General features: G+C 49.3%; 1 protein-coding gene across 1 annotated transcript in view; it reads left to right on the forward strand.

The window, feature by feature from the left end:
* Positions 1–6,456: 6,456 nt before the first annotated feature.
* The window catches only part of LOC144497682 (uncharacterized), a 273,548-nt gene continuing 264,166 nt past the window's right edge, over positions 6,457–15,838 (forward strand). Inside the window, exons 1-2 of the mRNA XM_078219123.1 lie at positions 6,457–6,703; positions 7,227–7,499. Of these exons, the coding sequence (XP_078075249.1) occupies positions 6,469–6,703; positions 7,227–7,499 (508 nt within the window). The 5' untranslated portion in view covers positions 6,457–6,468. The remainder of the gene's footprint in view (positions 6,704–7,226; positions 7,500–15,838) is intronic.

Genomic DNA, 15,838 nt, shown 5'->3' on the forward strand with positions numbered 1-15,838 from the left:
ATTGTGCCGCCCGGAAGAGACCGGGAATTGGTGAATTCTGGGAATGGCAGGCAAATTCTTTTAACCTCACAGCACCAGGGAGCTGGGTCCAATTCCAGCCTTGCATCTGGAATTGTGTGGAGTTTGCACGTTCTCCCCTTGCCTGCGTGGGTTTCCTCCGGGTGCTCCGGTTTCCTCTCACAGTCCGAAGATGGGCAGGTTAGGTGGATTAGCCATGCTAAATTGCCCCTGAGCAGCCAAAGTTATGGAGGTAAGGTGGGTTCGGGGGATTGGGAAGGCGGGGAGTTGTGTGGGCCTGGGTAAGATGCTGAGTCAGTGCAGACTCGATGGGCCGAGTGGCCCCCAATGATTCAATATGATCACAGAGTAGCTGGGCAAATGGGTTCAGAGCTGAGAAAGGCTCTGAGAGAAAGGAGAAAGGTCTTTCAATTTTAATCGCACTGTCATACAGCCTCCATTTTCAAACCCATCCATATTGTATCCTGACCTTGAACACTGTCTCCTCATCCGCCTCAGTCTCGACTGCACCTGTTTGCTCGTTGTCCTCCCGTATCTTTATTTCTGCTGGAATAGCATTGGGCTTAAATATTAAAATATTAATATTAAATATTAAATGTATGGGCACAAAAACAGACCATTCGGCCCAACCGGTGTTTACCCTCCACTTGAGCCTCCATCTTGCTTGAACTAATTCTGTCATCATAACCTTAGAAGTCATAGGCCGGAACTTCACTGCCTCGCTGGCCCGAGGCTCGTAACATCCCACCCGAGGCCAACGGAGAATGCCGCTCAGCGAGCCTCGACTCCGGGTCGGGCGCGCCGGTAAAATTCCAGCCATAGAATCCCTACAGTGCACAAGAAGGCCATTTGGCCCATCGTGTCTGCACTGGCCCTCTGACAGAGCATCCCACCCATACCTTCTCCCCGTAACCCCATGTGTTTACCCCGTTAATTCCCTTAACCAACACATCTTGGGACACTGAGGAGTGATTTTGCATGGCCAATCCACCTAACCTGCACATTTTTGGACTGTGGGAGAAAATCGGAGGAGACTCAGGCAGACACAGGGAGAAACATGCAAACTCCACACAGACAGCAAGGCTGGAATTGAGCCCGGGTCCCTGGCGCTATGAGGCAGCAGTGCTAACCACTGTGCCACCGTGCCGCCCCAAATTCATTTGCTCCTCATATAATTATCTAGCTTTCCCTTAAGAGTATTCTTCAGTTTGTTATCCCCCGCCAGGGTGTCTCTCCCCCAACCCCCCACCCCAGGGTGCCTCTCCCCCAACCCCCCACCCCAGGGTGTCTCCCCCCCCAGTGTATTTTCCCTCACATTAGCTTGCCTCAGGATTTCACCTGACTAGTTACTTCAGAATGTCAGTGCTCAGAATTCCCAACTTCAGGACATCACACCTCAGATTTTCCCTCTTCAGACAGCCACACATCAGGATGTTGTGTCTCGTATTGTCATTTCTTTGGATGCTTCTCCTCAGGTTGCCTCAGTGTCACTGCTTAGGGTGTTACAAAATACTTCTCAATGGAATTGATGTTGGAGGGACTCCCCTCAGCTGTTATCTCACTTCAGGCGTGGCACAGTGGTTAGCACTGCTGCCTCACAGCGCCAGGGAACGGGGTTCGATTCCCGGCTTGGGTCACTGTCTGTGTGGAGTTTGCACATTCTCCTCGTGTCTGCGTGGGTTTCCCTCCGGGTGCTCCGGTTTCCTCCCACAGTCCAAAAGACGTGCTGGTTAGGTGCATTGGCCATGCTGAATTCTCCCTCAGTGTACCCGAACAGGCGCCGGAGTGTGGCGACTAGGGGATTTTCACATGATCTTAGAACATAGAACATAGAACAGTACAGCACAGAACAGGCCCTTCGGCCCACGATGTTGTTCCGAGCTTTATCTGAAACCAAGATCAAGCTATCCCACTCCCTATCATCCTGGTGTGCTCCATGTGCCTATCCAATAACCGCTTAAATGTTCCTAAAGTGTCTGACTCCACTATCACTGCAGGCAGTCCATTCCACACCCCAACCACTCTCTGCGTAAATAACCTACCTCTGATATCCTTCCTATATCTCCCACCATGAACCCTATAGTTATGTCCCCTTGTAATAGCTCCATCCACCCGAGGAAATAGTCTTTGAACGTTAAATAGTCTTTGAACGTTTAAAATCTTCATTGCAGTGTTAATGTAAGCCTACTTGTGACTAATAAATAAACTTCAGTTTACTTTACTTAACTTATCCATGCATCACTCCTCCACGCAGCACTCCTCCATGCATTATGGATGCCTTAAACTGTTATACTTCAGCGTGACTCAAGTGTTACCCCTCAGGGTCTGACAAAATGTTGTTCCTTGCGGGGGACGTCCCTCAAATTGTCGTACTTCAAGATCTCCCAGAGTGTCTCACCACTGGGTGTTCAGTGTCAGAGACTCTCTCCTCAGTTGGTGCCTAATATTCGGATGTCACGCCTCAGGTTCTTGCAAAATATGGAAAGGGTTGGGGATAGCACGATGGGGGATTTCTTTCGAAGGGACATCAGACTGTCGCACACCAGGATGTCTCAAAGTATCTCACCTTGAGATCTCTCAGAATGCTGTTGCCTCTCACTGTCCCTCAGAGTATCACACTTCAGGGTGCTAATTGTCATAGGGTGCTTCCTCACAAAGTCATCCGAGTCAACCGGGCGGCACGGTAGCACAGTGGTTAGCACTGCTGCTTCACAGCTCCAGGGACCTGGGTTCGATTCCTGGCTTGGGTCACTGTCTGTGTGGAATTTGCACATTCTCCTCGTGTCTGCGTGGGTTTCCTCCGGGTGCTCCGGTTTCCTCCCACAGTCCAAAGATGTGCGGTTAGGTTGATTGGCCATGCTAAAAATTGCCCTTAGTGTCCTGAGATGCGTAGGTTAGAGGGATTAGCGGGTAAAATATGCAGGGATATGGGGGTAGGGCCTGGGTGGGATTGTGGTCGGTGCAGACTCGATGGGCCAAATGGCCTCTTTCTGTACTGTAGGGTTTCTATGTTTCTATGTTACCTTCCATCAGGATGGTCACTCCTCAGAGTTTCAATCCTCAGCGTTTCAATCCTCAGGGCATCACTCCTCAGAATGTCACTCCTCAGAGTGTTACTCCGCAGGTTGTCACTCCTCAGAGTATCACTCCGCAGAGTGTTACTCCGCAGGTTGTCATTCCTCAGAATGTCACTCCTCAGGGCGTCACTCCTCAAGGTGTCACTCCTCAGGGCATCACTCCTCAGGGTGTCACTCCTCAAGGTGTCACTCCTCAGGGCATCACTCCTCAGGGTGTCACTCCTCAAGGTGTCACTCCTCAGGATGTCACTCCTCAGGGCGTCACTCCTCAAGGTGTCACTCCTCAAGGTGTCACTCCTCAGGATGTCACTCCTCAGGGCGTCACTCCTCAGAGTGTCACTCCTCAGGGCATCAGTCCTCAGGGCATCAGTCCTCAGGGCGTCACTCCTCAGGGTGTCACTACTCAGAGTGTCACTCCTCAGGGCGTCACTACTCAGGGCATCACTACTCAGGGCATCACTCCTCAGAGCGTCATTCCTCAGGGTGTCACTCCTCAGGGTTTCACTCCTCAGGGCGTCACTCCTCAGGACGTCACTCCTCAGGGTGTCACTACTCAGGGCATCACTACTCAGGGCATCACTCCTCAGAGCGTCATTCCTCAGGGTGTCACTCCTCAGGGTCTCACTCCTCAGGGTGTCACTCCTCAGGGTCTCACTCCTCAGGGTCTCACTCCTCAGGGTCTCACTCCTCAGGGTCTCACTCCTCAGGGTCTCACTCCTCAGGGTAACGCAACTCGGGTTTCAGTGTCTCAGGACATCGCCTTCTGATTATTACTTCAGGGTGTCATTCCTTAGCGTAACATTCCATGTCACTCCTTGGGGTTTCACTCCATGAGGTGTCCCTCCTTAGCTTCCTTCAGGATATCGAAATAGGTGAGAATAGGATGATGAGCAAGTTAATTCTGAGGGAATTCACTGGCTCGCTGAGCGAGAGGGGGAATTGACCTGAGGTATAGTTTTCTCAGAGATTTCTTTGTCCTCTAATACCATGTTCGAACCCACCCACATTACACTCTGACCTTGAGCACTATCTGCTCACTCTCGGTTGTAAATTTAGCCCCAACCTTTGTACCTGCCGTGCTGCCCCTCCCTTGCCTTGATCTCTGTTTGACACTCCCTGAACAGACTTTTGGAAAGCTGTTGATGACCTTGGCGTCGGTAACAGGCCAGTTTGTTTACCCGAGGATCTCCTGCAGTCTCCGACAACCTGAATCATTAAAAAGTGTAGCCAGAGTTATTTTAAAGACAAACACAGCTTCAGGTAGCTGAGTATCAGGGTCTGTATCCTGTTTGGTGAGTTCAGTACGATTCTGTTACACATTTCTGCCACAGTCCAGAGTCTGTGTGCGCTGGCTACAGTCCAGCTTCTTCCCAAAAGCGAATGTTTTTTTTACCTTCACTCTGAATAAAAAAGCTCACATTGAGCAGGTCACATTGAAAGGTTATGGGCGGCACGGTGGCACAGTGGTTAGCACTGCTGCCTCACAGCGCCAGGGACCCGGGTTCGATTCCCGGCTTGGGTGACTGTCCGTGTGGAGTTTGTGCATTCTCCCCGTGTCTGCGTAGGTTTCCTCCGGGTGCTCCGGTTTCCTCCCACACTCCAAAGATGTGCGGGTTAGGTGGATTGGCCGTGCTAAATTGCCCCTTAGTGTCAGGGGGAACTAGCTAGGGTAAGTGCATTGGGTTATGGAGATAGGGCCTGGTTGGGATTGTTGTAGTGCAGAGTCGATGGGCCGATTAGCCTCCTTCTGCACTGTAGGGATTCTATGGATTCTATGAGGTCCCTCACGCTCACAGAGTGAGAGTCACAATTGTACCCGACAAGGTCCAGAAGCAACTCTCAATATCTTGACACCAGATCATATGTTAACCCTCACATCTTGGTGTGCCCCCCACCCCACGAAACCACCTCCCCCCGCCCCCGCCACCTCCCCCCTGCTCACAGTGTCTCAGCTCTGAGGGTCTCCTGCAGAGTTTTTCACTTTAATCAATTCTATCACACTGCTGATCTGTACATTGTAGATGGTGGAGAGGCTTTGGGGAGGCGGCCACATTTACCCACTGCGTCCTCCCGATCCTGTCATGGACAGATACATCTGTAACAGCTGGAGTGTGGAGGATGAGGTCAAGTAGATTTTTCCCTCTGGTTAATTCCCTTACCCCTCGCACACACACAGCCAGTCTCGCAGCGATGTCCTTCAGGATAAGGACGGCTCGGTTCAGGTGATGGACAGTGAAACTCCCAACCGCACATTGCCTCCCGCTTTGCATCTTCTAATTGCTGTTTAACAGGGAGGAGGTTTGATCCATTAGCTGAGGTCATCACTGGGAGTCGGGGAGGTGGTAATCAGCGGGATGATTCTTTGCTTCTGTTTGACCCAATGCCATGAGATTTGGTGGAATCCAGAGTGATCCCAGATTAACACTGTCTGATTGTATATCACTGGAGCACTGTTTGGACAGGACATACTCAGCCATGGTCATAGTGGTGCATTGGACATTGGCTGGGAGCTATGATTCTGTGCATTATGTCAGGCTGATACTTAACTAATCTGCTGAACAGCTCTCCCACTTTGGAGCATGTTCCCAGATGTTAGTGAGGTGGAATTTGCATGATTAACAGGCGATGATGAGGATTTGATTTTGAGTTGTTCTGTTGTGTCCATACCCTGATGTCTTTCTGTGTGGGTTTTTAAAAAAGTTTATTTACTAATGCCACAAGTAGGCTGACATTAACACTGCAATGAAGTTACCACAAAAATCCTCGTGTCGCTACACTCCGGCGCCTGTTCAGGTTCACTGAGGGAGAATTTGGCATGGCCAATGCACCTAACCAGTATGTCTTTTGGAATGTGGGAGGAAACCGGAGCACCCGGAGGAAACCCATGCAGACACAATGAGAATGTGCAGACTCCGCACAGACAGTGACCCAAGCCGGGAATCGAACCTGGGTCCCTAGTGCTGTGAGGCAGCAGTGCTAACCACTGTGCTACCGTGCCTCCCTGCTGTCAGTGCTTTGGGATTCATATCCTGATGTCGCTCTGTGTCAGTGTTAGTGTTTTGGGGTTTGATTCCCGACTTGGGTCACTGTCTATGTGGAGTTTGCACGTTCTCCCCGTGTCTGCGTGGGTTTCCTCCGGGTGCTCCCGTTTCCTCCCACAGTCCAAAGATGTGCAGGTTAGGTGCATTGGCCATGCTAAATTGACGTTTAGTATCCTGAGGTGCATAGGTTAGAGATAAATAAGTTAGGGGTAAATATATCAGTGTGTGTGTGTTTGGGTGTGTTGGTATTTTGAGGTTCATACCCTAATCTCTCTCCCTATCTCTCTCCCTCTCTCTCTATTTCAGGCTCTCACTCTCTCCGGTATTTCCTCATGGGAATGACTCCGATCCCGGGTTTCCCGGAGTTTGTGGCTGTCGGTTATGTGGACGGTGTCCAGTTTGTTGTGTACGACAGCGATCGGAGGGAGCTGATCCCCCGGGAGCAGTGGATGGTGGAGAGCGAGGGGCTTGAGAATTGGAAGCGAAAGACATCCCTTGCCCAGGAGCAGGAGCAATATTTCAAGGCCCATATCCCACAGATCATGTTCCGGACCAACCAGTCAGGGGGTGAGTCTATAACCTGATACCCTTCACTCACTTCAGCGGGAGGTGGTGGGAGAATCATGGAGTTATAGAAACCCTACAGTCCAGAAGGAGGCCATTCGGCCCATCGAGTCTGCACCGACCACAATCCCACCCAGGCCCTATCCCCATAACCCCACATATTTGCCCCACTAATCCCTCTAACCTACTTATCCCGGGACACCAAGGGGCAATTTAGCATGGCCAATGCACCTAACCCGCACATCTTTGGAGTGTGGGAGGAAATCGGAGCACCCGGAGGAAACCCACGCAGACACGGGGAGAACGTGCAGACTCCACACAGACAGTGACCCAAGAGGGAATCGAACCCGGGTCCCTGGAGCTGTGAGGCAGCAGTGTTAACCACTGTGCTACCGTGCTACCCTTAAACTGGGCATGGAGTGGGATGGTGGAGCCAGAGCCTGATTGGCTGCAGTCTTGTGTGTGGCGCGAAGGGCTCTCCCAGTGAGACATTCTCTGATTGGCCGCCTGTGCTTCTGATTGACAGGTATCCACACGTACCAGCTGATGTATGGCTGTGACCTGAGGGATGATGGGACGACGAGTGGATTCAACCAGTACGGATGGGACGGACAGGATTTCATTAGCCTCGACAAGGATAACATGGTGTGGGTGACCCCGGTCCCCTGGGGACAGATCACCAAAAACAGCTGGGACCGGGACACCTTCAATAGCCAGCGCTGGAAACATTACTTGGAGGGGGAGTGCATCGAGTGGCTGAGGAAATATGTGGAGTACGGACAGAGAAAACTGAGAGTCGGTGAGTGAGGGATGTTTGGCACCAGATCAGGAACTGCAAGGTACCGTATGAGCTTAGCCTAGACACCCCCCTCCCAAACTATTTTGTTTTGCCATTATGGGCGGCACAGTGGTTAGCACTGCTACCTCACAGCTCCAGGGTCCCGGGTTCGATTCCCGGCTTGGGTCACTGTCTGTGTGGAGTTTGCACTTTCTCCCCGTGTTTGCGTGGGTTTCCTCCCACCGTCCAAAGATGTGTGGGTTCGGTGCATTGGCAATGCTAAATTGCCCCTTAGTGTCCCAGAATGTGTGGGTTAGAGGAATTAGTGGGGTAAATATGTGGGGTTACAGGGATAGGGCCTCGGTGGGATTGTGGTCGGTGCAGACTCGATGGGCCGAATGTCCTCCTTCTGCACTGTGGGGATGGTATGATTCTATGATTAGAATGAGCACAAAGTATTTCACTCCAGGTATGATTAATCTGACCACTCGGAAACTTTAGTTAAAACAAATTTTATTTAAGAACATACTTAGAATATAACAAACAGAGTTGGCGTAACCTTTTAACAGTTAAAATTTTTAAATGTGACAAGGTATAATTCTTAACATCTATCCATCTCTATTGTTCCAATGTAAGCAGTATCCTCATATTCACAACTCCCTGCTCACAATCAGCACAAAACAGATATCCTCATGTGGATGCTCCATCTCCAGCCTTTTAACACCTCCGCACAGATACAGAAAGACACCTGGGGTATTGCTATGCTACACTTCTGACTCTCATACAGCAACTGGCAGAGAACGATAGATCCTCAAGCAGCAGAACTTCAGAGAAATAAACTTAGTCTCTGATAGATCCCGGACTCCAGACTTCAGAGTGAGAAAGGACTACTCCTCTCCGCAGCTTCCAGCTTCCAATCAGCAACAGAACTTGGTTTCTCTCTGTGAACCTAGCCCCATCCAGTCACATGAATTTTCCTGTTAAAAGCTAATCAAGCCCCACTCTGAAAAAACCCACGGGAAAACACTAAAATAACAACCCCTGCAGTAGTCCAGATTAAAACAAACATTGTAGCAATTAAGATCAATTATCCTGCTGCAGTAACAACAGGGCTATAAGATGCAGACAAAATGGCACTGATAATAAAACAAACTGCTGAAATAGACCCTGCACAAGAAACATGACCCAAATATACTCTTTAAACGTACAGTATTGCCACAGGGGGGACTGAGAGTGGGCAAGTGTGGGGAGGAATGGGAGTCGGTGAGTGAGCAGGGGGAGTGAGTGTCGGTGAGTGAGGGGGGAGTGAGAGTCAGTGAGTGAGGGGGGAGTGAGAGTCGGTGAAGGGGGTGATGCTGGGACTCTCTATCTCGAGGTTTCTGTACTGACTCCTCTTTCTTTCTCTCTCAGTTGCCCCCGTCGTGTCCTTTACCCGCCTGGGTGATTCTAACCGGCTGTCCTGTGTCGTCACCGGGTTTTACCCTCAACCCATCGAGGTGAATCTGTGGAGAGATGGAGTGGTGATTGATGAGACTCTGTCCAGTGGGATCTTACCCAATCACGACAGCACCTACCAGATCCGGAAATGGGTCGAGTTTGATCCAGAGGACCAGGCCGAGTATTCCTGTCGGGTGGAACACAGCGGGATGAAGGAGACACTGGTGGTGATTTACGGTAAGACTGTTTCTCAGTGTTAGAGAGAACCCAGCCTCAGACCAGGGTCACAGGAGGGAGGGTCATAAAATCTATAGAATCCCTCTCGGGCAGGAGACTATCTGCACTGCACTGAGCCTCCAAAAGAGCATTCCACCCAGGCGCATTCTGCCCTTCCCGTGACCCCACCCATTTACCATGGCCAAACCATCTAAACTAAATATCTTTGAAGTGTGGGAGGAAACTGGAGCATCTGGAGGAAACCCATGCAGACATGGGGAGAACGTGCAAACTCCACAAGACAGTTACCCAAGGCTGTATTGAGCCCGGGTCCCTGGTGCTATGGGGCAGCAGTGCTAACCATTGTGCCACTGTGCCGCCCTATAATTTCAAATTGGCATGACACAAGATTGGAAAGTCTGAGGGGATGCCGGTGGGTGACTGGCTTCATGAGAATTGCTGAGATCCAAATGAATGCAAATGGAATTCCTGCCATCAGCCAGCGGGAAGATGGACCCACCAGTAACGTGCCATTGGAAGAATTGCAATGTGATTTTGCGCTGGTGGGTTTATGACCGTTTGGCTCCCAGTGGATTTCCCGCTCCCTCCTGCCACCAAACCCACTGAGGGCAGGATGGGAGAATTCCACCCCCAGTGTCCAATGGAATACAATATGTCAGGAATGGTGTGTCGTGGGGTATTGCTATGCTACACTTCCCAGTATCCACTGGGATAGTAAGTGTGACAGGACCTGGTATATCTTGGGATAATACAGTGTGAGGCCTCAGCATGCCCCGCAATACTACAGGGCAACAGGACCCTGCGTATCCTGGAATATTAAGGTCCCAGGCTGGAATCTTATTACCATTCACGCCGATGGGATTTTCCCATCCTGCTGCAGTGAACGAATATTGTGGTCCCACCGCTGTCAATGGGATTTCCCGTTGAATTCACACAATCCCAGCGGGAAACGCATGGTGCGCCATCGATGAGTCAAGGACCCTCTGCCGGTGTGAAGGGCCAGGAAGTCTCACCCTAGATATACTTAAGAGGAAGCTCGACAGTCCAACAAGGGGAAAAGCAACACAGAATTACAATGGTAGATTTTGGTGTGGAAAGGTGGGAGGAGGCTTGGGTGGAGCATAAGCATGGAGTGATCGGGCCGAATGGACTGTCTCTGACGCACATCTGGTGTAATCCTTTAAAGTAAAAGTTTATTTATCAGTCACAAGTAAGCTTACATTAACATTGTAATGAAGTTACTGTGAAAATCCCCTAGTCGCCACACTCCGGTGCCTGTTCGGGTACACTGAGGGAGAATTTAGCATGGCCAATGCACCCAACCCCAGCACGTCTTTCAGACTGTGGGAGGAAACCGGAGCACCCGGAGGAAACCCACACAGACACGGGGAGAATGTGCAAACTCCGCATGGACAGTGATCCAAGCCGGGAATCGAACCTGGGTCCCTGGAGCTGTGAGGCAGCAGTGCTAACCACTGTGCTACCGTGCCGCGTCCTGATTCACTCTCTGATTCTTTTTTCACTGGTTGTTTCTCTGATTATTTCTGTCTCTAATTTTTTCTCTCTCTGATTCTCTTGCTCCTTTCCCTCCCCCTCTCCCCTCGTCTCTTTCTCTCTTTCCCCTCTCTAACAGATCTGAAAGCCCAAGTTCTTGTTACTGTTGGGATTGTACTTGGAGTCCTCGGGATCGTCGCTCTCACCATCGTGGCTGTGGTCATTTACCAGAGGAAAGGTAGGAATTGGCAGGTCCTCACCGCGTGGGGTGGGGTGGGTGGTGAAAGTGGGATAATGTGTTCATTGTCCTGGAGGAATCCAGAGGTGAGTAGTCTGGGGTGAGGAGAAGGGCTCTGGAGGATGTGGAAGGGCTCAGTTGGATTAGCCCAGTGCTGCTGTGTTGAGATGGCAATGGGAGGTATTGGGGACAGACTTAGCCAGGGGTGGGAGTTATGAAGGGACTCAGGGTGAGGGGAGGAACTTCAGTGTATGGAGAAGGATTGACTCAAGGCAGAGGGTCCTAGTAAGTAGTGGAGTGGCCCAAGGTGGTGGACTGTTCCTCACGGTGTCAGAGTGTCTCGGGAGTGAGGGTGTCAGGTCCCAGATGGGTGGGGGGAGCACGGTGGGGGTTGGTAAGGCTGAATAGGTGGAAGACCCTGAACATGGAGTTTGAGGGGTCATGACACAGGAAGAGGCTCGAGGATTAGATGTGGGTCTCAGAATTGCATAGTTTCTCAGGGTAGAATGGGAGTGAGGAGTTCAGGTCAGGGTGGGAGTGAGGGTCTCAGGTCAGGGTGGGAATGAGGGGGTCAGGTGAGAGTGGGAGAGAGGGTCTCAGTTCAGGGTGGGAGCAAGGGCCTCAGGTCAGAGTTGGGGTGAGGGGCTCAGGTCAGGGTGGGAGTGAGGGTCTCAGGTGAAGGTGGGAGTGAGTGTCTCAGGTGAGGGTAGGAGTGAAGGGCCCAGGTCAAGGTGTTTTAAGATTGAAGTTTACTTATTAGTGTCACAAGTAGGCTTACATGAACACTGCAATGAAGTTACTGTGAAAATCCCCTGGTCGCCACACTCCGGCGCCTGTTCGGGTGCACTGAGGGAGAATTTAGCATGGCCAATGCACCTAACCAGCATATCTTTCGGATTGTGGGAGGAAACCGGAGCACCCGGAGGAATCCCATGCAGACACAGGAAGAACGTGCAAACTCCACACAGACAGTCACCCAAGCTGGGAATCGAACCTGGGTCCCTGGCGCTGTGAGGCAGCAGTGCTAACTGCTTGTGAGTGAGGGTCTTGGGTCAGGGTGGGAATGAGGGGGCTTCGGGTCTGGTTAGGGGTTTAGTATAAGTGAAGGTCCGTCTCTTTCTTCCTCAGAGTTCTAGACTCTCTCCTCTCTGATTTTCTGTCAGTTTCTCATCACTCATTGAACATTCTTTGTTTTACAGTGAGAGGAAAAAGCGACTACAATCCTGCAAATAGTAAGCTGATCATCAAATATCCTCTGGATCTGTGAAACTGTGTGAATCATTGTTCATTCTGTGTCTGATACGTTAAACAGCGCCCTCTATGTGTGCATATGTGTGTGTGTTTCAGTTGGTGTGTGTGTTACCCTCTGTGAATCTCTCTCCCTGTTTCTGGTTTGTCTGTCTCTCTTGCTCTCTCTCTCTCTCTGTTTCTGTGTTTGGCTGTGTGTCTATAGCCCTCTTCCTTTCTTCGTGCCTCTGATTTTCTCTCCTTTTCTCCTGTTTGTGTCTTGCATGCTGTCTCTGTCTCTGAATGTGAATCACGTTTTTAATCCCTCTCCTTCCTTTTAAAGCTTCGGAAAGAGAGGATTCTTCATCCATCTCCACTGTCAGTGCCTGAGGTATGAATAATATTGGATACAGATCCTTCTAACTGGGATATTCCCGCTGGATTTAGCTGTACAATCTGGTGGGTGGGATGTGAGCTCAGTGTCTGTCTCTCGCTGTATCGTCACTAAAGAGCAGCTCATCCAATCCAACACTGAGCTTTGAGACTTTTGATTTGATTTGATTTAATATTTTCACATGTATTAGCATAAAGTGAAAAGTATTGTTTCTTGCACGCTATATACACAAAACATACCGTTCATAGAGAAGGAAACGAGAGAGTGCAGAATGTAGTGTTACAGTCATAGCTCGGGTATAGAGAAAGATCAACTTAATGCAAGGTAGGTCCATTCAAAGGTCTGACAGCAGCAGGGAAGAAGCTGTTCTTGAGTCGGTTGGTACGTGACCTCAGACTTTTGTATCTTTTTCCCAAAGGAGGAAGGTGGAAGAGAGAATGTCCGGGGTGCGTGGGGTCCTTGATTATTCTGGCTGCTTTTCCGAGGCAGCGGGAGGTGTAGACAGAGTCATGGAGGGGAGGCTGGTTTGCGTGATGGATTGGGCTACACTCACGACCTTTCACGACTGGCCTTCTGGAGATGGCTGCTCCTGTACAGTCTGAGATTGGAAATATTTTGGGAGCTTTGGGGTGTTTGGAGTGAGGAAAGATACATCCAGAAATATCTAATTTGAGATTGATGTCTCTTTGACACTGGCCTTCTGGAGATCACGGTGGTGGCACGGTGGCACAGTGGTTAGCACTGCTGCCTCACAGCGGCAGGGTTCCAGGTTCAATTCCTTGGGTCACTGTCTGTGTGGTGTTTGCACATTCTCCCCTTGTCTGCGTGAATTTCCTCCGGGTGCTCCGGTTTCCTCCCACAGTCCAAAGATGTGCGGGTTAGGTGGATTGGCCTTGCTAAATTAACCCTCGTGTCAGGGGGATTAGCAAGATAAATCATAGAATCATGGAATCCTACGGTGCAGAAAGAGGCCATTCGGCCCGTCGAGTCTGCACCAACCACAATCCCACCCAGGCCCTATCCAATATCCCTACATATTTACCCACTAACCCCTCTAACCTATGCATCCCAGGACACTAAGGGAAAATTTAGAATGGCCAATCAACCTAACCCGCACATCTTTGAACTGTGGGAGGAAACCGGAGCACCCGGAGGAAACCCACACAGACACGAGGAGAATGTGCAAACTCCGCACAGACAGTGACCCGAGCCGGGATTCGAATCCAGTCCCTGGAGCTGTGAAGCAGCAGTGCTAACCACTGTGCTACCGTGCCGCCCAATGTAGGGGTTACTGGAATAGGCCCTAAATGGGTGTGGTTGGGGTGTGGAATGGACTGCCTGCAGTGATAGTGGAGTCAGACACTTTAGGAACATTTAAGCGGTAATTGGATCGGCACATGGAGCACACCAGGATGATAGGGAGTGGGATAGCTTGATCTTGGTTTCAGATAAAGCTCGGCACAACATCGTGGGCCGAAGGGCTGTGCTGTTCTATGTTCTAGTTGGGTTTGTGGTCGGTACAGACCCGATGGGCCAATGGCCTCCTTCTGTGTTGTAGGGATTCTATGAAATGGCTATTCCTGCATGGTCTGAGCCTGGAGGGATCTTGGAAAGATGAGGAGAGGGGAAGAGGGAATGGGGATTGGAGTGTAGAAACATCTGGAAGCATATAATCTTTGATGTGGCTTCCTGTCAGCTATTCATCTTCCTTAATAAGGCTATCTCATTGAATGTTTTTAAGGCAAAGATAGATAAATTTTTGAACAGTATAGGAATTAAGGGTTATGGTGAGCAGGCGGGTAAGTGGATGGTTCGTGCTGAGTGTGGTATTGCTCTGATGGAACCTCGGAGCTAGTTTGGACTCCAGCTCTTGAGGAGATTTATTGACCTTGGAAAGAATGCAGTGCAGATTGACCAGAATGCTACCTTGTGATCCAGTGATTAAACTATGAAGAATGATTAAACAAGTTAGGTTTGTATTCGCTGAAATTTAGGATGCTGAAGGCTGATTTGATTGAGGCTTTCAAGATATTAAGAGAAATGGAGAGAATAGATAGAGAGAAAGCTTTCCTTCTGTTTGGGACGGGGCTTGGAATCTTTGGCATCTATTTGAAGTCTAACTTCTTGAGAGCGAAACTCCAAAATACTTCCACACGAAAAGGGTGGTAAGAGTTTGAAATTTTCCCTGCTGGGAATGGAAAATGGTGTAAAATTAACTATTTACACCACTGCTTAACAGAAATCTATAAATCTAAAAAATACTGGATGTGAGACAAATGTATATATGTGATAATAGGGGAGACAATGGCCTAGTGAGTGGTATTATCGCTAGACTATTAATCCAGAAACTCAGTTAATGTTCTGGGAACCTGGTTTCGAATCCTGTCATGGCAGATGGTGGAATTTGAATTCAAGAAAAAATATCTGAAATTAAGCATCTACTGATGACCATGAAATCATTGTCGATTGTCAAAAAAAACCCCCAATCTGGTTCCCTAATGTCCTTTCGGGAAGGAAATCTGCCGTCCTTACCTGGTCTGGCCTACATGTGACTCCAGAGCCATAGCAATGTGGTTGACTCTCAATTGCCCTTGGGCAACGAAGGATGGACAACACCGCTGGCCAGCCAGCAATGCCCATGTCCGATGAATGAATAAAAAAAAATACTGTGCCTATGAGAAATGTATTTATATCATCTTTCTTGTGAGAGGTATGTTTAAAATTCAGCTCTGTTTTACATGGTACCAATGTATCTACACCAGCCAGCTCAGATGTTAAGAATGTAGGCTAGTGATTGATTTTAGCCTGCGGCCAGTGATTTTTGCAATTTTGCATTTTTGTATATAATTTCTGCTCTGTTCTTGATTTTAAGAGAACCTCACTTAAGCCTGTATTGAATATTGAGAAGTTTTTTTGCACAACCTCAATTATGTTTTAAGTCATATAATTACTCAATAGTACTCGGGATTGTGTAAATGTGGACTTGTTTTCACCAACCTTGTCATCCATGCTAGCCATGCTCACAGTTGATATTTTGTCTTCTCTTTCGTGGCTAAGCTTATTAAAATAAAAGTCATTATTTTTCTGCAGGTGGCAATGTCTTGCTGCATTTGATGACGCTCAAACGACAGGCCAGGACAACGGGTAAATTTGCACAGGCATTGGTCACCTTATGGCATGGAATCAGGAGATGGTGTTTGCTTGATGGACAATATGTAACTGTACTGATAGTAGATGGGAGACACCATCAAAACTGTGTGAAAATCTTGACTATATACAGTGCCTGCAAGGAGAATTCAATATGGTCTTATGTTTACCAGACTCTATTTTGAA

The sequence above is a fragment of the Mustelus asterias genome, chromosome 8, assembly GCF_964213995.1.
Source record: "Mustelus asterias chromosome 8, sMusAst1.hap1.1, whole genome shotgun sequence".
Lineage (NCBI taxonomy): Eukaryota > Metazoa > Chordata > Chondrichthyes > Carcharhiniformes > Triakidae > Mustelus > Mustelus asterias.